This window comes from Molossus molossus, unplaced genomic scaffold, assembly GCF_014108415.1.
Source record: "Molossus molossus isolate mMolMol1 unplaced genomic scaffold, mMolMol1.p scaffold_m16_p_4, whole genome shotgun sequence".
NCBI lineage: Eukaryota > Metazoa > Chordata > Mammalia > Chiroptera > Molossidae > Molossus > Molossus molossus.
This window is the reverse complement of record NW_023425377.1, coordinates 4616294-4637191: the sequence shown is the minus strand read 5'-3', so window position 1 is coordinate 4637191 and position 20898 is coordinate 4616294. Positions and strand designations below refer to the sequence as shown.

The 20898-nt window shown below is 53.7% G+C and overlaps 1 protein-coding gene across 1 annotated transcript; it reads right to left on the bottom strand.

Moving 5' to 3' along the window:
* Positions 1-15838: 15838 nt before the first annotated feature.
* On the bottom strand, positions 15839-18042 carry DRD1 (dopamine receptor D1). Its single transcript, XM_036240754.1, has 2 exons — positions 17978-18042; positions 15839-17884 (listed from the first exon to the last, which is right to left on the bottom strand). The coding sequence occupies exon 2, from the start codon at positions 17443-17445 to the stop codon at positions 16108-16110; it is 1338 nt and encodes a 445-aa protein (XP_036096647.1). The 5' UTR covers positions 17446-17884; positions 17978-18042; the 3' UTR covers positions 15839-16107.
* Positions 18043-20898: the final 2856 nt, after the last annotated feature.

Genomic DNA, 20898 nt, shown 5'->3' with positions numbered 1-20898 from the left:
GGTACATGCCTGCTCATCTGTGAGCTCCGCTCTGCCTGCACGGATCTGCACCTTCTGTTTCGGATTCTCGACGGCTGAGCAATCTTCTCATGGTAATAAAGCCACTGACACCCCAGCAGGGAAGAATCGGGATTTGACCTCCACCCCGGGACCTCGCCCACACGCACAGAGGATACAAGGATAACAGTGCACATTGCCCTCGGCACGCTTTCCAAAAGCGATCGTCTCATTACTTTGTTGTGACGTGCCTGCGCCCCCAAACTGCAAAGTAGGAAGTGCCTGCACCCCCCAAACTGCAAAGTAGTTCACAGAACTGTCTTAAAACACATTTGGGAGTAAATGCACTTCCTGTTCCTTCACAAGCCCTGGACCGAGGTAAAGAACATCTATTTTATTCTTTAATATTTTTTTTCCTTATTGATTTGAGAGAGAGAGGAAGGGAGAGGGAGAGAGAGATAGAAACGTCAATGAGAGAGAACATTGATTGGCCGCCTCCTGCATGCCCCCCACTGGGGATCGGGCCCACAACCTGGGCACGTGCCCTGACCAGGAATGGAACCGGCGACCTCTTGGTGCATGGGTCCACGCTCAACCATTGAGCCACACCAGCTGGACCATCTATTTTATTCTTAAGGATCTTGAAATCTATGTCTCTCACTTTTAAAGAATCAAGCTAAAGCATAAAAAGAAAAGTCATCGGTAAGGGGCCTTGCATGGCTGCCTGCGACGGAATTCACCAGCTGTCTCTCCCGTCCACTGTCAGCGCTGGCCCCAGGGGACAGGCCACCGCTGCCCTTCGAGAGCAACTAATGAAGCAAGGGGGAGGGATCACTGCTTTGCTGAAGACTCCCCGCACGCCGAGGGCTGTGCTAAGCACTGTGTACACCCGCGAGGTTGCCAAGGGCTAAACCCACATGCTCTGGAACCAGCCTGTCTGGGTCTGAAGCCAGGTCTGCCTACCAGCTGGAGGCCTTGGCCCAGTCTCTTAACCTCTCTGCCTCAGTTTCTCTTCTGCACAAGTACCGTCTTGTTGGACTGTTGTGAGCTGGTGCGTGGGGATCCCTTCACACAGCTCCTGGTACACAGCGAGAGCACTCTCCGTAAGTGTCCACTACGGTATGACTATTGTCCTGTTTAGTTCTCACACACACCCTGCTAGACGGGGGTTCTCGTCCTCTTCCGGGAGAGGAGGAAACCGAGGCTCAGAGTGACAAAGTAACTGTGGCTGGTGCGTGGAAAGTTGGATTTAGCCCAGCTCAGTTCACTTCCAGCTAATGGCTCTGTGCCCACGTGTGCTCTCAGGACTCACCGTCCGGTTGGACGGTGTCTCGCAGGTAGAAATTCAGAAGTGCCATCACCGTAAGAGTGTCGACAGGCTGTGGACAACCAGACACACAACCGTCTGGTTAAGTTCAACTCTGCTACTGACACGGAGTCAGAGATGCTAATAACCACTCCGGCCGCTCACTGACCCACCCGCCTGTCCACTCACCCACCCACCTCCCACCCATCCACAGATCCACCTCTTCACCCGTTCACCCACCCATCAGCAAGTATTTACAGAGATCATTATCCTTGCCTCTTCCTGGTGAAGCTGCCAAAATGTTTAAAATAGTACCAAGTTGAACCGCAGACTGAATTCTGCACCAGGTGTGAGGGACATCAAAGGGTTATCGGGCAGGTCTCAACACAGCTGTACCTCCTCTATCTTTGGGGTCCAGCATACACTCACCATTTACCTTCCATGCCCACCACCCTCACCCCCGAGCACATAGATTACTTGTGAGACGTGTCTCAGTCCTCGTCCAAGGCAAATCGACAAGTTCTCTGTACGTAAAACAACTCCAACCTCCCACCCTGCCTAATAGGGACTTGTGTCTTTCTTCCCTGCAGGGTGATTCATTCTCAGGAGGCAAACCTGGTAGCCACCACCAGAAAGTCTCGGCCCAAAAGTTGGCCCAGCTGATGTGGGCTGTCTGGTTTTCGTGGCCGATGGGGCCACGCTACTGCGTCTCTGAGGGCTCCGGATGTCAAGGCAATTTCTACCCTATTGCTGGTCCTCTACTAATTTTCCCAGCTGCACAATGGGGGCGTTAACAGGGAATGGGGGTAAAGAACTCCCTCTTCCCAAGTGTCTTCCCATGGTCGCTACACTAAATCTCTACCTTCCAGAGCGACTCCGTTCTTCTCCCAATTCATGCCACACACGTGCACCCTTCCACACATTATGCACGATCCAGGGAGTCGGCATTAGGAAGAATTCAGGTGTCATGCCTTGCGCTCTGCCCAGAACTAACCCTCCCCTAAATCCTTGAGGAATTATGCAAAGAGGTGGGTGGGTCAGGGCAGTGGGCCCGAGGGCTCCTCACAAGGCCAAGGGGCTCATCCCATCACAGAACCCTGGCTTGGCCTCTGCGCAAACCCCCATCTGGTCAGGAGGAAGTGCCCCCCTCCCCCAGCCCAGGGCCCACTTATGTCCTGCCCCTGGTGGCTGGTAATCGGAACATCCATTGTCTTGTCTTCCCAAAGCCTGATGATGGCACCTTTCCCTCAGTCTGGGATACCCGGGCACCATGTAGATTCCTCTCCAAATTTTCCACAACTTATTTTCTGGGACCCGCCTCTTCTTCCCTGGGAAGCATAGTATACAGTGGGCCGGGGTGGGGGAGCACCCACAGGCGGTGGGACGGTTCACAGGCTCGTTCTGGGCATTGCGAGGCGCTAGATTCACAAGTGCCCAGCACCGTGCCTGGCACATAGAAGCACCAATAAACTTCAGCTCCTTCCCCATTCCCCAAGCGACTTGACTTTCTTTGAAACGTCTAATTGCCCTTGACTTCCAGTGTCACATTCTTCAGCCCCTGCTGTTCCTAACCCACTCCTGCCTAGCGCCTCCTACGTCCCTTTTGTTCGCGCTGAAGACGACTTTCCTCTTCACCCGTGTATGTCTTGCTGCCTCCCACACTGATGAATTCAGCTAGATTGAGAAAGAGAACTAGCTCTGCCCCCCTAAAACCCCAGCTCATCAATCATCCCAGACCCCGGGCAAGTTGGCGGAAAGAGCAGTGATGTTGCTGTCGGTCCTGGGACGGGGTGCTGGGACGGGGTCCTGGGACGGGGTGCTGGGGGCAGAGATCTCAGGTGAGTGGTTTCGCTTTCACGGGCCCTGTGGGCTCATCTGCAGGACTTTCCCTCAGAAGGTTGTTGAGAAGAAGTTTGCAAATAACCGAAGAGGAGTCTCCAGGGCAAAACCTGACCTACAGGAGCAATGGAACGCGAACTTAACGCCCCCAGACAGGCCTGCTTTGGGTCTGCCTGCCGCGTAGCCTTCTTTTCCATATCAAACGTGCAGGATTCTTCACCCGACGAGAGCAGAACACACATTCTTCTCAGGCTCACACAGACCATCCACCAAGAGAGACTACTTTCTGGGCCACAGAACAGAACATGTCTTACCATTTTCTAAAGGCTAGAAACACACCAAGTATATTCTCAGACCACAGTGGGATTAAAGTAGACATCAATAACAAAAAGGTAACTCCCAAATATTTCCCAACGAAACAGCACACGTCTAAAGAGCACACGGGTCACAGAAGAAGTCTCCAGCAGAGTTCGAAACGTGTCGAGCCAAATGAAAGAGGGCACACAGTTATCAAAATGTGAGGGATGTAGCAAAAACAGTTCTTCGGTAGAAATGTATAACACTAAATGCATATCTACAATCAACCTGAGCTTTCGCCTTCAGAAACGAGAGGACCAGAATTAATGTAAGCCTCAAGCAAAGAAAAGAATAAGAAACAAAGAGCAGCCCTGGCCAGTTTGGCTCAGCGGTTAGAGCATCAGCCCGCCGACCAGAGAGCCCAGGGTTCAGTTCCCGCCAAGGGCACGTACCTCGGTTGCAGTTTGTCCCTGCCCCGGTTGGGGTCATGAGGGTGGCAACCAGTCCATGTGTCTCTCTCACATCGATGTTTCTCTCTCTCTCTTCCTCCCTCTCTCCCTCCTGCTCTATCTGAAGATAAATGCAAAAATAATGGCCTTGGGTGAGGGAAGGAAGGAAGGAAGGAAGGAAGGAAGGAAGGAAGGAAGGAAGGAAGGAAGGAAGGAAGGAAGGGAAGGAGGAAGGAAGGAAGGAAGGAAGGAAGGAAGGAAGGAAGGAAGGAAGGAAGGAAGGGCAGAAATCAATGTCAGTGAAATGGAAAACAGAAAAACGTCAAAGAAAACCATAGAACCAAAAGCTGATTCTTTGAAACAATCAGTAAAATTGATTTTAAAAGACGGGTAAACCAAGAAGAAGAGGAGAGGAGGCACCAGCTGCAGTTCCGGAAGGAAAGCTGTCCACGGACGTCTGCGAGGCAAACGGAAATACTGTGAACAACTCCAGGCCCCGAATTTGATAACCTCCAGGAAACGGAGCCGTTCCTCGAAAGACAAAAGCCGCCAAACTCACACAAGGAGAAAGAAATAACCCGAATCACCCCATAGCTATTAAAAAATCAAATCAGTAATTAACAGCCCCCCAGGAAAGAAAGCACCTGGCCCCGGTGGTCCCACTAGTGAACTCTCTCGTGCCCCTCGCGGGGACACCGCGCAGGGACCGATTCCTGCCGCCTCCTCTGAGTTCTACCAGCAATTGCCGCCCGATGGACGGGAAAACGCATCTACACGAGAACTGGGTGCAGCTCATTAACGGCGGCTTTTTTCCTAATCAGCAAAACCTGGACGCAGTCGAGAATCCTTTCGATATACAAAAGAAGCTACACACGGATGAGTCCATGTGTGGGACATGCTAGCTAAGACCAGCGGGACAGAAAGCACAGATCAGTGACGCTGGGAGCGCGGCCGGGAGGGCCGGGTAGAGAAGGCGCAGGGGATATTTTCAGGGCCACGACACTATTCTGTAAGACACTGGTGTGTGGACAGAAGACATCATGTATTTCTCAAATCCCATGGGCTTTACAGCGCAAAGAGTGTATGGACCTTGACATATGGAATTTTAAAAAAAACATCATCTGGGAGGTCAGAGGTTCCCAGGATGGAACCAGGCTGTGACAGAGAATCAAACTGTGCTACCAATGTGTGACGTGACCTCGGGGTTCGTTCATTCAGCGCAACCGCAGGGTGTAAGGAGGTTAACAACGGAGGAGCTCAGGGTGGGGTAGAGGGGAACTCTCTGCACTCTCTCGGTGATGTCTCTGTACATCTAAAGCGGCTCTAAAATAAAATGTTTATTACAGAATAGCGAGAGGCCAGGACTTACTTCTTGACAAGTCACAAGCTCCTGCCAGCTCTGCCCTCCCCATCCCGCCTCCCCCGCCTCCTTCTCCGCTGCATCTGAGCCTGTGTCCAAAGCACGACTGTACTGAGTCACGGGGAGGGTGAGCACCACGAGGAGGAAGCCGACCACCGACCCTCGCTGTCCCCGTGAGGCCAGAGGGAGTCTGAGCAGAGATGTCACCTCCAGCTCCCCAAAGCATCCGGCCTTGAGCACACACTGGAGCTTCGAATGGGTCACCAGGAGCCTGTCTCATCCAAGCCTGTGTCTGAGTGCGTGTCTGGAGTTAGGATCTGCGTCAACATGTGACCTTCCGCCACCCCACATCGGGCCTCCGCTTCCCCTCCACACACGACGTGCCGCTCTGGTCTCGTCCAGGTTCTAGAATCTCAGGCTGCACGCTGACATTTCTTCCTCCCCTTGGAATAAGAACTCAAGCGAGCAAGGAAGGCTCCTCCACGCCAGGCTTGCCCTCGACGCTTTTACCCTCACTCTGAATGTACCCCCTGAACCCTCCACTCTCCGGGAACGTCACCAATGAGCCTGCGGGAGCATTTAACATGCAAATTTCACTAAAACCTGTAGTATCTATGTCAGTGATGAAAACAAGAGAATTTGAAAAACCTCCCAAAAGGTTAACACGAGCAATAAGCGCTGGGGTGTTTTCCCGTTTCAAAATCGTCCGGAGCGGTTCGTATCGCTGCGTAGACCGCGTCATAGTAGAGGCCCTGGCACGTGTGAGCAGTGACATCCTCGCCAGAGAGGGAGCGACTTCGCGGGGACGGCGACCGTGGCCTCTCCCGTGGTGCCCAACAGCACATGGCATCGCTGCTCAAACTCGGGGAACATTCTCCCTGGAGTCTGTTCAAGGCCAAGGACGAGAGGTCCCAAGAGCTCTGAATGTTAAGAAAGCACCCCAAAATATTTCAGGGCGGAGGGGGAATGAATGCACTGGTGCCTAAACATGGCAAAGAAACCGCAAGACTGGAATGACGAATAATTTCAAAACAACATTTAGAAATTCTTCTGTTCAGCCCTGGCTGGTTTGGCTCAGCGGTTGGAGCATCAGCCGGCGGAACAGAGAGTCCCGGGTTCGGTTCCTGCTGGGGGCGCGTACCTCGGTTGCAGTTTGTCCCCGGCCCCGGCTGGGGTCATGTGGGTGGCAGCCACTCCATGTGTCTCTCTCACGTCGATGTTTCTCTCTCTCTTCCCCCTTCTCTCCCTCCCGCTCTATCTGAAATGCAAAAATATTCTCGGATGAGGATTAAAAAATAAATAAAAAATTCTTCTTTTTGGCGTCACGAAGGTTATATTTACCAGGGATGGGGAGCATCTCCTTGTGAGAGGTGACCTGCACTGGGGCCCCACAGGTAAGGGTAAGTAGGGCCCATAAAGGTCGTAAAACAGTCCAGGGCCTGTTCTTGTCCCCTCAGAGGACTGCAGAGGGGCCCTCACTAGGGACCCCCAACCTGGGGCCCCTGAGGACCCCACTGTGAGTGCTTTTATTCATTTCCCCAAAGCTGAGCAGATAAAATACGTGTGACAGGGCCTATTATTTTCTGAGAGGCAGTTGAGCAGCCAAATTATTCCAAAAATAGGCTCCGTGGAAACGCAGTACAAAGGGACCCTCTCACGTGAGGAAATCAAGGCCCTCGCGGCGGGAGGAGGGTCAGGCCGGTCAGGAGCCCCCATTCCCTGCTCACCGAGCAGCTTCGGGCCAGGCCCAGCCTCCCCGCAGGAGCCCGAGCCCCTGCGCACCGGTGTCCGATGACTGCCCGTTCTTCCCACCGCAGCGACAGCCCTGTGTGCCCCGGCCCAGCTCAGCTTCCTTCAACACTGCTTGCATCGCACGCGTGATGTACGTGAACACAAGCCATTCACTCGTCAAAACCTAGAATCACATGAAGTCCAAAGTGAAACCCGCCCTCTCTGCTCTCCCCAAAGCTCCCCTTCTGCCCGGAGGCACCGCTGTGTTCAGGGAGGAGGACATTGCGTCACATCCTTTTCTCTGTGTTTACATGAAAAATATACACGTCTTCCTCTGTTTCAAGGAAAAGGCATCAGATCGGCCACACCGTTTTGACCTGTTCTCCACGGTGAAGATCCTGCCACAGGGTGCACGGGATTCTGCCTTTCGTTTCAACTCACACGCGCCGTAAACGGCCTGTGTCTGTTACTCGTTCCCCAGCTACCGGACACGGAGGTGGTCTCCCGCCGGCTTTCACCGGCTGCACCTGTCACCCGGGCATCTGAGCACACAGGGGACGACGTAAGGAAGCCGGTTCCTGGGGCTGGAAACGCTGGTCAGACGGCAGCACATTGTAAAGTTTCGTTCTTACTACAAATTCCCCTCCCAACTGGCCGTGTTGGTCCACAGTCCCGTGAGCAGGGCAGCAGTGTCCATGTACTGTCCCCAGACCAGAAGTCCCCTCCTCTGCTCGGCGCAGCCTCATCGGAGCACCCACGTGCAGAACCGTCCGGTCCCCACAGCAAGCGCACGCCCCAGTTTCCGTGGGTGCCACAGATGCTCTCTGCAAATGACATTAAAATTTGCGTTTGCCCTGAAAGTATTACGACCGGGCTTTTTTAAACACAACGTCCCCTAATTGTCCCCGTCCCCTTCTCAGAGTGGAGCCTCTGTAATCCTCTCTCAGAACAGTCGGGAGCATAGGTTCGGGAGCAACCCGACCAGCAGGCCAGGAAAAGCCCACAGCTGTTTCTGCAGAATTAGCGGGGTGCTCCCTCCGCCCCCCACCCCCACCCCAACTGAACAGCACACAGCAGCATGTGTTAAAGCAGCATCTTACCCACAGGGAGGACATTATCTTAATTACAGTCAACATGTTTATAATGCTAAATACCTCTGACCTAAAAACTCAGTCTCAGAACAGCCCGCACGCGGCTAGATAATCTCGGGGCGCACTGGTGACATTTGGTTGGCATTTCCTTCCTCCGTGGGAAAGGGTTGATCACTCTCCATCCGCGCACGTCGATAGGAGAGACAGCCCTACTTCGCCATTTACATCCTGTTTCGCTTCTTGCCCTGTGATTGTGTCCGCGATGAAGAAACCTAACTTGGCAGAGGAAGTCAGCCCTTACGACCTCAGCCGAGTGGACCCCACCATGAAAATTAGGGTGCACAGTAAGCGGCGACCTAAACCTTTCACAAAGTTATCAGTTCACCCACTCGTTTAAAAACTGGATTCGCTTGGGCACCTTCTATGCGCCAGGCTGTCTGGGCCCCGGGAGTCATGTTGGGAATGACACCCCCGAGGACCAGGAGACTCCGTTGGCACACCACAGGATGCTCCGGGGTGGCCTCCAGCCTGGGGACGGCAGGGGCCAGAGGGGTCCCAGTGATGCTGGCACCTGAGATGAGGCCCAAACAGATGAAGGAAGGAGGAGGTGTCCCAATGGGAAGGAGAGCAAAGGGCACCACCTAGTCTCTTGGAGAGCCACACAGGGAGAGTGTGAGGCCCAGAGGCGGTCCTGTTCAGCCCGGCGATCGGTTTACCACGTGATCAATTATCCAGATGCACTGAAAGGGCCCCTGGGCGGGGGGGGGGGGGGGGGGGGATGTCCCAGAGCATGAATCGGACAGCCTGTTGGACCTCAGCTGGACCAAAATTCCACTGGGCTCAAATTCCACCTCTACTCCATGCCCCGTATCCAGCAAACAGACCCAGCGCCCCTTCCCCAGTCTCTCGTTTGCAGGTGCGGATTTCCTACTTCAACTGTTCTCACTCTGTCTGTTTCTGCCAAACCCTTGTCCACCCCTCAAGCCCACCTCCACGCCACTGCCATCCCCACCGGTGCCCCATCCCCCCACCGCGCAGCACCAGCCCCTTGACCCGCATCTCCCCACCCGGCCCTGCCTCAGCCCCGCACGCCCTACCTCAGCAACGCAGGTGCAGAGACACGTTTGCTGAATTCACGGGAGTGTGCCCTGATCAAACTGACGCCCGAACGGGGAGCATCCCAGCCCTCGAACATGCCATTTCCCCGCTCTGTTATCTTTGAGCCCCCCAGGGTCGTGTTGGGGGAAAAGAAACGTCTTCTTGGCTTCAACCTTGCACTCTGTCCAAAGACACAGACCTCCTGTGATCTTTGCTCAAAAACGATCACTTTCGCCTTGACGATGTTTGAGCCTAGACAATGGAATGGGTACCCAGGGTTTTATTATCTATGTTTTAACAATTAAAAATGTCAATAATAGCCCAGCTGGTGTGGCTCAGTGGATGGAGGTCGTCCCATGGACTGAGAAGTCCTGGTTCAATTCCCCAACAGGGCACATGCCCGGGTTGTGGGCTTGATCCCCAGTAGGGGGTGTGCAGGAGGCGGCCGATTGATGTTTCTCTCTCACATCAGTGTTTCTATCTCTCTCCCCAATTCTCTCTCTAAAACATCAATAAAAAGAATATCAATCATAAACAGCATTTTTAATCCACCAATATTTGAGGTGATTTGGAACCCCTTTCACTCCCCCACTTGGTTAGGACTAGTTCCTGGTAAACAGAACAGGTTTATAACAACAACAAAAAAAAAGCTTTGCAGTTAGACAGGCCTACATTCAAACCTGCCCCGTGTTTTACTGGCTGTGACCTTGGACACATCCCATGCCCTCTCTGAACACCCCTTGTTTTGATCTATGAAATGGGGGTGATGATCATGGTGCCACCTCCTAAGATGGGTGTGAAATGGAGTGGGGTCACGAATGGGTGGGGCTCGGCCCGGCGCCAGATGGATGCTCCCTGGGACTCAATAGGACAGTGACTGCATCACCTGCGGGGAAGCACTTTCTTCTGCCACACATTTTCCTTTTAAAACACTCTTTGCTGATGGTTTCTTTGCATCTCTGTCTCTACTTAAGCTCCTCAGACACTGGGAGGGTGTCTGATTCACTTCCAGCATCCGGCACACGGCCTGCATCACAGGACACGCTCTCGGCAGGTCGCTGATTGCAAATGGCACCAATATATGCATTGTGTGTACACGTGTGTGTTCGCGTGTGCACAGTGACCTCTATACAACCATGTTTCACCCAGGGAACGAACGACAGGCCTCAGAGCCCACGTGGAGACCGAGCCCAGAGACCCCAGTGAGGCCTAGCAGGCCTCACACCGCACCTACCGCCAGAAGTAAATCCCCCTGGGTCCTGGCTCCTGGGTTCCCTCTTTTGACGCATTCATTCTCTCATTCGTCCAACAAAGGTTTAAATAATAAGATGGCTTTCGCTCTCCGTAGATTCAGAATCTCGGGAGAAGTCTAAGGGCCTGGTCAAGAGGAGCGTTGCACAGACGGTTTTATTTCCCCCTGAAAGCAACTAGGAGTCATCAGAAAATGCTGAGCAAGGGCCTCAAAGTCATATTTGCGTTTTATAGAGAAGTCTTCTCCCTTTCTCGTAGCAAAGAGAAAGGCAGCCTGGGACACCCGGCAGGGGAACCTACCAGGGCCTTGTCTTGCCCAGAACGGACCTCGTACCTGTACCGTCAAGCCAAAAAATACCTTTGAGGTCATTTCTCCCAACCCTCATTGTTGCGATGAATAAACTCATTTTCAAGAAATGCGGTCTGGCCAAGCTATTTCTCTTTTAGGAAAAATGTTGTAATGAAATAAAAAACCCCGCCCTACCACCCAGTCCGCGCCACAGCCACGCGCGGGCTCTCCTGCTGGCGGGAGCCCGGGAGGCGGCCTCGTTCCGAGGACACAGCTCAGGGAAGCCCCTTGTCCCTGGCCGGAGACACTGCCCAGCGTGGGGAGCTGGGAGAGTATCTATGCGCTGAGCACGAGAAAAACATTTCACTGGGTTTATACGTCTTCTCCGAGTGATTAAAAAGTTAAGCCCTTTTAAAATCAGAGATTATTCTTGAACCTCTAATACTATTTAAATTACAAGTCCCAAATCTGGAATGACGTAGCAGACTCAAGACCCAATGCTGCTTTTAAGAAATTCTGCACATCACACAGGAGTTACGTAACGGGACCCGAAGGAAGCTCGGCCAGCCCCGCCTGGTAACGAGACCCCCGAGGGGTCCTCTGGCTGTGATGCTCGGCCTCCTCTCGGGCCTCTGTAAAAATAAGTAGGTTGACACGCCAGGTTTCTCCCCAGGGCATCTCAGGGCATGCCTCAGAGGACATCTAATCTACACAAGACGACAGTCTCCTGATCTACTGGGTCAGTCCCTTCAGAAGACCACGGTCGCCTGACGGAGCAGCAACAGTTCCTAGTTTTCACAGTGCAACCTGGCTGGCCATCAACTCATTATTCCTGAAACACATTCTGCAAGGTAAGTAGACTTCAAACAGAAACACTGTAGACACATTTATTTAGTCAGTACCTACTAGTCAATTAAGGTAATTGCTTGAACCACACCGATGTCAAACGCCACTTGCTCCCGGAATGCCAGATAACTACAGCCAGAGAACACGGTGTCCGGGAGAAGCCCAAAGGGCTGTGCTCTGACAGCCACTCCATGTGCTTCAGGCCAACCTGCGAGAGATCAGTGCATAGCAGCTCCGTTCTTGCTAAGGTGGTTATGTCATCAACCCCCTCAAAGCAGAGATCCTGCTGAGAGTCAGCAAGCCCGACAGCTCAGGGCTTGGTGCTCCTATGACCAGCTCAGGGCTCCAAGCCCCTACGGGCCAGCTCAGGGCTTGGAACCCCTACAGACCAGCTCAGGGCTCAGTGCTCCTACAGACCAGCTCAGGGCTCGGTGCTTCTACAGACCAGCTCAGGGCTCGGAGCCCCTACAGACCAGCTCAGGGCTCGGTGCCCCTACAGACCAGCTCAGGGCTCGGTGCCCCTACAGACCAGCTCAGGGCTCGGTGCCCCTACAGACCAGCTCAGGGCTCGGTGCCCCTACAGACCAGCTCAGGGCTTGGTGCCCCTACAGACCAGCTCAGGGCTCAGTGCCCCTACAGACCAGCTCAGGGCTCGGTGCCTCTACAGACCAGCTCAGGGCTCGGTGCCTCTATGTACCAGCTCAGGGCTCAGTGCCCCTACAGACCAGCTCAGGGCTCGGTGCCTCTACAGACCAGCTCAGGGCTCGGTGCCCCTACAGACCAGCTCAGGGCTCAGTGCCCCTACAGACCAGCTCAGGGCTCGGTGCCCCTACAGACCAGCTCAGGGCTCGGTGCCCCTACAGACCAGCTCAGGCTCGGTGCCCCTACAGACCAGCTCAGGGCTCGGTGCCCTACCGGAACCAGCTCAGGGCTCGGTGCTCCTACAGACCAGCTCAGGGCTCGGTGCCCCTACAGACCAGCTCAGGGCTCGGTGCCCCTACAGACCAGCTCAGGGCTCAGTGCTCCTACAGACCAGCTCAGGGCTTGGTGCCTCTATGTACCAGCTCAGGGCTCAGTGCCCCTACAGACCAGCTCAGGGCTCCGTTCCCCTACAGACCGTAGCTCCAGAAACCCCCACAAGAACCCACATGCTTATCCCCCTTCACAAATGGCAGACAGGCTCAGAGACACACAGACATCTGTGGACTCTCGCTCAGCCTGGAGAACCCACGGCCATCTAAAGCAAAGCCTGTGCTCTCTGTGTTCCCTACCTCGACGTGCGGACTGGCTCCTGGGGCTGGGGGGCATCAGGCCGATGATGCTGGTGCAAACCAGGGGGGAACATCGTGATGAAGCCCCCGGGGAGGGACAATTCAGAAAGTCCTTGAGGTTGCACTATGTACTGATTGTGAGACGTTAACAGAGGCTTTGCTCCTCCCATTTCATGGATTTGGACAACTGAGCCTCAGACATGGTGACTTGCGAGCCCCAGAGAAACCAGTGCCATTCCTAAATAAACTCTGAATCCATGGAGGAAGCCTAGCGCTCCGTCTCCCTTTCTAAGGACTTCCTATTGTCCCCTCACCAACAAGAGCTCCGAGTCTATTTGACCAGGAAAGGCATCTCCTGAGATGAACAGAGAGAAAGAACACCCCCTAAACCGTCCCTACCTTGCTTACGGGTTGCACAGACATGTAGCACCATGCGGGCTCATTGCTGTCGTTAGAAATAAAATGAAAGTCATATTGCCATTCTGCTTTTATGGTTGAAAATGAAATTCTCTGCAAGGTTCTTTCAGCAAAACGAGCATTTCATAACGTACCTTTTATCAATCCAACCAAAGCACGGTCTCGTCCACAGTACACGGAACTGTATAATTATTTAACACAATTTCTAGATAGACCTTTATTTTTCACTCGCTGCCAACAGAATTCGCGGTGAAGGTGTTTGTGCCCCGTGTCATTGGTTGGGCAATGACAACCCTGAACATTACAGCTGGTGGTGCTGGACTTCCCATTAAAAAGCCAAAATGAAACTGCAAGGAGTAAAAGATCTCCAGAAAGTTATGAGGCAGGAAGAAAAGTTATCTACAGGCCTTCATTCTAGATATGTTCATTACATGCCAAAGCCTGGGGATGGCAAATATGGAATTTTAAAAGACACCATCTGTTGGGTGATGTTCCAAATTATAAACTTAACCCTTCATTTCTACATCAACTGCGGTCCGGGCATTCTTCTTGGGATGAAAAAAACAAAACAAAACGGGGAGTGGGGGAGGGGAAGAGCTCACTCACCGAACGGGTTTGGCAGGATCAACAGGTGCGGCTCTGCAGACGTTTTGAGGAGCCCAGCATTACAACCTGCCTATTTTCCCCAGGAAAAGAAAAAAAAAAAAAAACTCCTCTTGTATTTACTCTTAAAACAAACACTACACACACCGTGGCTGCCGTGAGCTAAGAGTCCAAACCAACCCGACAGCAAGCCACAGTCTCTTTTGTGACTTTTACATCATTTACAGTCCCTGGGCACTTCAAAAGCAAAAGCAGAGATTTTTAGGACTCTTTCAAACCCGTGAAATGAAATGAAAAGCAGAGTAATTCCTCAAATAAGGAAGGTTTTCTTTAAATTAAAAAACAAAAACAAAAAACAAGTCTGTAAGACAGAAGGAAACATGAGTACACAGCCCAGATTGAAAACATCTTCTGCTTAAATGTTAAATGACAATGCGTGCCGTACATTAAAAAGAACAAAAGTAACATGTCCTGGAAACAGCCGTGTTTCCTTACGTGTCGGTCTGAAGTGCTTTTGTTTCTAAAACACATTTAACAAATGCAACACGGTTCATCCAGGGTTGATTGGAGTTCACAAAATAGTTTTATTGTATGTAAGAAAGCGTACAGGCAGTCAAGTTCAGAAAGCAGTCACAAAGCATAAGTCACACAGACCCGATGCAGGAGATCACTTCCCGCAGCTCCTTCCCATTACCCACTCATCTCCACGCCCAGTAAACTGCTTACCCACGAGAACACTCTGTCAACACTTCAGAGAAACGCTCTTGAAATGCCCCACCTGGATTAGTATCCCGCAAGGGTGATTACGATACTTTTTTACCATCGTGCTGATGACATAGGGACGTGATTCCAAAGCACAGAGGAAGGGTTTGCATTTGTCAAGAGATACTGATGATGGCTCTGGATACTTCACACACCCAAAGAGAGGGGCCTCTTGTTTTTTCCAACAGAAGTGTCCTACTGCAGGATGACCGTGAGGCACTATTTGTTAAGTATACTGTTAACATTTAGACTAAAAAAAACGGTTCTAAATTCAGATTAAAGCACTACCAAAAGCAGCCTGGTTTGACCTGGTGAGCTGGAGGCGCAGGATTCGAACTCTGTCCTGCTGGGACACGTGAGTTAAGGAGACTCACTGTCCTCACTGCACACAGGGAACCAGGACAGCCACTGTTTGGTTCAGAAAAGCTGTCTGACACGTGGAGTGAGAAAAGACTGAGAGGGCCAGTTATTTTACATAGATACAAAGTGGCATAGACTTGCTACTGCCACCTAAGATGATACATTTGAAGTTGGGTTCTTAAACTGGCATTTTTTTTTTTTTTCAAAGATATTTACAGAACTGCAAATCATCCCCCTAGGAAAGTCTTGGCCATTTAAAAAATTCTGAATGCAATAGTAGCTATGCTTTTTTAAAAAAAGATTTTCAAAATGTTTAGGGGAGAAAAAATATTCACAGCGTTTGCCAACTCTCACCTCGTCTTTATCTGCCAATGAATTCTAAAGGTCATCCCAAGTTCATTGCCTGTCAGTCTTCGCTGTGTTTCCGAAAGTTGTACTCAGAGAGTCTGTGTGTTTGTTTCGTTGGCTTATAAAGTGCTAGTTAAATGGACAAAAATGTGATCGGAAGGTCTCAGATAACTCATTAGTTTATCCTATTAAATATGATAAATATAGCTTTATTATGATAAATTAAAAATATCCATGTAATACAATAAATAAATAAAACCAATATCCACAAAGCATCTCTCCGTTCTGGAAAAAAACCCACCTCATCCACACTGTAAGGCTCAATTGATTTTAGGAACAGTTTATGAAGGCATGCACCTACCTTTACAATCTGAAAGCTTTGCTCGAACCAGGGTTAGCACCTGTTTCTACACAGCAACCTCAGCCCTCCTCACTTCCTTCCTGCAAAGGCTTAATTTCTAAGTGAAGCTCTTCACCAGGGACTCTTTGCCCTATTTTTTTTTCAAGTCCTAAGATAAGCATCAGTTTCTAAAAATGATTTTGGAGCCAAAGACACGTCCCTGGCGATCACTCACTTCACATGCGTGCCTCTTCGATTCACTATGAAGAACACCGAAAACACACTGGAATGTATTTTTAAACGTGGTCAGTCGTGTGTGGAAGGAAACGCAGCAGAGCAGGGCTCGCCTGACGCCTCGGAGTCTCAGCACACCTTAGCTTCTTAACAGCAAGCCCCAGAGAAACCTCCTCTCGCCTGCAGGATGAGCAGAGCTGCAGGGTGCAGCTCAGAGCTCAGGTTGGGTGCTGTCCGTTCTGGGTGATGGGCTGGATCTTTCCGAGAGAGACATCCGTGTCGTAGTCCAGAATGACGGACAGGGCTGGGGACAACTTCTCCAAGGGTTTGGCTACTCCCCCTGCCTCCTCCTTCTTCAGGTCCTCGGAGGAGCCCATGGCATGCGGGATGAGATACAGGTTGCAGTCCTTGGAGATGGAGCCCCGCGGCTCGTGGTGGCTGGAGAAGACCACGGCCCCGTTGTTATTGATGCTGACTGTCTCTATGGCATTGTTCGCCGTGGGGCAAAGTCTGTAGCATCCTAAGAGGGTTGAAAACGCCTTCCGAAAATCAGCATTAAAGGCATAAATGATGGGGTTCAAGGAAGAATTAGCCCACCCAAACCACACAAACACGTCAAAGGTGATGGAATCGATGCAGAAGGGCTGGGTCTCCCCAGACCCACAGAAGGGCACCATGCAGTTCAAGATGAAGAAGGGGAGCCAGCAGCACACAAACACCCCCATGATCACAGACAGCGTCTTCAGAACCTTCGTCTCTCGCTTGAAGGACATCTTAAAGGAGCTTTCCGGCTGCGAACACTCCACGGGGCCCCCATTCCCCGCAGCGGTCTGGCAGTTCTTGGCGTGCACCGCTGCCCGCTCCAAGGCCGAGATGCGCCGGATCTGCTTCTGGGCGATCCTGTAGATCCTGGTGTAGGTGACAATCATGATGGCCACGGGGATGTAAAAGCTGATGAGGGAGGAGGAGATGGCATATGTCCTGCTCAAGCTGGAATCACAGTTGTCCGTCGTGTCGCCCAGGGAAGTGGCGTTCCCATCAGAAGGGCCGGCGGGTTTCGCCTTGTGCCAGCTGAGCTGAACGGGGATGAAGGAGATGAGGACAGACAGAGTCCACGCCACGCTGATCAGAATGAAAGCGGCCGTGGGGGTCATCTTCCTCTCATACCGAAAGGGGCTAGAGATAGCCCAGTACCTGTCCACGCTGATCACACAGAGGTTGAGGATAGACGCAGTGGAGCACATGATGTCAAAGGCCACCCAGATGTTACAGAAGGACCCAAAGGGCCAGAAGCCAGCGATCTCGGCCACCGCTTTCCAGGGCATGACCAAGACAGCCACCAAGAGATCTGACACAGCCAAGGAGATGACGAAGAAGTTGGTCACCTTGGACCGCAGGTGTCGGAACCTGATGACGGCGGCACAGACCAGGGTGTTCCCCAGGAGCGTGGACAGGATGAGCAGGGACAGGAAGCAGGCTGTGAGGACGCGGAAGGAGAAGTCCCTCTGCACCGCCAGCCCAGCCCTGTCCATGGTGGAGGTGTTCAGAGTCCTCATCGTCCCAAGGGAGAGCACACCCGGGCTCTGATGTCCCTCGAGTTCCTCAGCAGGGAGTGGGGGCAGCCAGACCCTCAGGGCTCCTCATTCATGGGCAGCCCTCTGCACTGTGCCACTTGCTCCCCTGGCCAAAGGACCTCACAGGCGTTCCATCAGAGGGCTGTGACAGCGGCTTGCCAGGAGCCCTTGGAAGGTCCCTCTTGCTTTCTACAACTGTCTTCTGACTCCCTTGCTCCAGGTCACTGTCACTGGGACCAGCTGGCCCTTCAATTCCCCATGGAAAGCACTGGCTTTTTGGCATATTCTAAGCTATCAATCCAGAGACTGGAGGCCTCTGCCGAGCTACTCCATTGTAGTCACATTTCGGGGCCGAGGCACAGCTGAAAATGCTCGCCTGGCTCCTCCAAAGCCCTGGCTCCGCAGCCGCTCCCCAAACACCCTGAAAAGCAAAGAGAAAGCAAAGATGGCCAAGACTGGAGCAGATCGCATCTTGACTCATGCCAAGCCCACTCCAGCGGCATGGAGCACCTACCTTGCCTCGGGGTTGTCTCTCAAAGCCCCGGAGCCGGGAGAGGTTGCTCCACAGCGCCCAGGAGTCCTGCCCGGCGCGCACACCCTGGGTTCCGCTCCGGATCCGAAAAGGCACGGGGCGGGCTTAGAAAAAGGATCTGGGGCCAGGCCCCCAGAGAACCGCTGCTGCCTCACCGCCTCAAATGGCTAGAGGTGGTTCAGGGCCGGAGGTCTGGGAAAGGGGCTCCCGGGAGCCCCGCAGCACCTTGGGAAAGGGCATCTCCAGGATTAGTCATTTGGGCAGCTTCTTTCCTTTGCTTCCTTCCCCCACCCCCACCCCGGAGCCAATGCCGGGTGCCCCTGGGGCCACCTCTGGCCCCACCGGACAGGGCCTTGCACCTCCCGCCGCACCGGCCACTACCTGCCAGGAGCCCGCGGGACGAGGCAGAGACGGCGCTGGCTGGCGCCCAGCAGGCGCGGGCTGACTGGTTCCTTCGGGGCACAGCCCACCCGCCCCCGCGCCCCTCCCCTGCCCTGGGGGCGGGCTTCCTTGACAGGCAGAGTTGCGGGCAACAGCACGTGGTTCCCCTGGATGGTGCTGCGGGCGAAAGGAGTGGGGGGCGCTCAGGTGAGCACTCGCCTGCCCTGGGTCACTCTTCCCCCAGCCCCCGGGCCCCCAGACCCTCGGACAACACGCCATAGGACCCTGCAGACAAATCCCGACGTTAGAAACTAAAGTAAATCCGAGTGGCTTGAAAGCAAAACTCAAGCCGAAATCCAGAGCTTCTTGGGGTGGACCCTAAACCCTTCCCCAAGACCAAGGCGAGCAGGGACCCTGCCCACTTTACGACGCACACCAACCACTACACCAGCCCGCCCCCATCCGACCTGCGCCCTGCGCCCTGGCTGCCTCCAGAGGCCCCTAACTAGGGTGAGAGGTCCCGGGGCTCAGGCACTCACCGCACACCATCGGGGTTCAACACAGCGCCGCCTGGCCCGTGCGCTCCTGGGCGCCCCGAGTGTGCTCACTTCACATTCCGCCCGGGTCGTGAGCGCATCTGCGGCTGCAGTCAGCGTCGGAGCCGGACTGCAGCCTGTGCCCCAGCCCTGCGAGCGCCCCATTCCCAGCGCTGGGAGCTGAGCGAGCCCGGGGCGCCCTCTGCCGGCAGCTTCCCGAACGCCCACTTCGCCCGGCCAGGTACAGACCTCACCAGCGCCAGCATCCACGCAGGACCTACTTTCCCGCCTAGAACAGCCAGAACCTGGGAAAACGGACTCCTCTGCTTAACATACCCTTAGAAACTCAGTGGTGAAAACTTCCTTTTGCAGCACTGCATTCATCCAGCCGGTATGTTTTCCTAACCGCTCCGGATGTTCCAAGAGCAGGAGTGACAGACAGGGTGAGCAAGAGCCGTGCCTTATTCTTGGAGACCGGAGACACTGGCACTCCGTAAGTGGCCTCTGCGTCCCAGGCACACGCCTGCTCTCACTGAGCCCTTAGCACAAGCCCTTGTCATCCGCCTGCTGGTCTCCACTTGGCCCAAGCAGGAAATCCGATGGGCAGGGGCTCAGAGCAGTAGGGCCGAAGGGTGCTGGCTGCCTACCCCGCCTCGTGTTCTTCCCACTTACCCGGCACTGCCTGCCGGAGCTCCCGTCTAGCCAGGGAGCCCGAGAACTCAGTACCCACAGGGCTGAAACGGAGGGCAGGGCGAGACGGCGGCCAGCGGGCTGGCGAACCAGGGTGCCCCCGAGCCCCTCCCCGGTCCGACTTGGCACTAATTGTGCCCTCCTGAGGTGGGGAGGAGAAGGGTGCCCCCGAGCCCCTCCCCGGTCCGACTTGGCACTAATTGTGCCCTCCTGAGGTGGGGAGGAGAAGGGTGCCCCCAGCCCCTCCCCGGTCCGACTTGGCGCTAATTGTGCCCTCCTGAGGTGGGGAGGAGAAGGAGTTTCCGGGACCGGCTGCCTGGCTCCTGTCCCCACCCTCCCGTCCTGTGCCTCTGTTCCCAGCTCCGGCCTCCCAGCCTCAGCCTCGCATCACACACAGTGACACCGTGACTCATGAGTCACGGCCACAGACACAATATTCGCCACGCGCCTGCCTGAAGAACCACATTCCTGTGGAGGCTTACGCCGCCTAACACGTCCAGGTAATCGTCCTCGGGCAGCCATCCCCCGGCCTCTCGACTCTCTTTTCTCTTTCCTTCCCTTTTACGAATCAGCACAAATGAAAGGGTTGGCTTCTGGTTCAAAACACTCATGGGAGCCCGAATGTTGAGCTCCCCCCACTCTCCCCACCACATCCTGAAATCTATCCACCAATATCCCCAATATCCCCACAAACACACAGGGAGGGGACCCTCAGCATTAACGGGGAGGGCAGGAGGGGGTGAGGTCCTTTTCTCCATGATAAAGGGTAGGTGGGATTACACAGGAGGAGAGAGGACTCCCCTGGGACTTTCCACATGGGAAGAAACCCCAAAGAACACACTGCCAAGATGGAGGTCACAGAGGCTGGAGGTCAGGGTGAGGCCACTCTGAGGAGTAAAATGTCTGTCTAGTGACTGCTGTCACAAGTGCCCCCAGAAGCCTCCCAGAGCCCAGAACCCCGGCAATGCCCACTGCTCTTTAAATTAAAATGAGGACCCCGACCACAGCCAGAACCCCAGCCTCAGGGGTCCCATCTGCATAAAGCACAGGGGCAACTGGTGTGGTCTCAGGTGCCCTTACCAGTTCAAGGGCCAAAAAAATCTTTGCTATGAAATTTTACTGTTAACCACAACCTTGCTGGAAACAAGTGATATTCATCACGCAATTCTCCACATCTTCGTTTCTCTCAAGCTCGGCAGCTGCTCCAAGGAGTCTCTCTTCCTTTGCTGGAGAATTCCCCTCGGTTCTCCCCAAACTACCCCTCACTGACCTGTGTCTTCTTCTCGCAAGGCATCC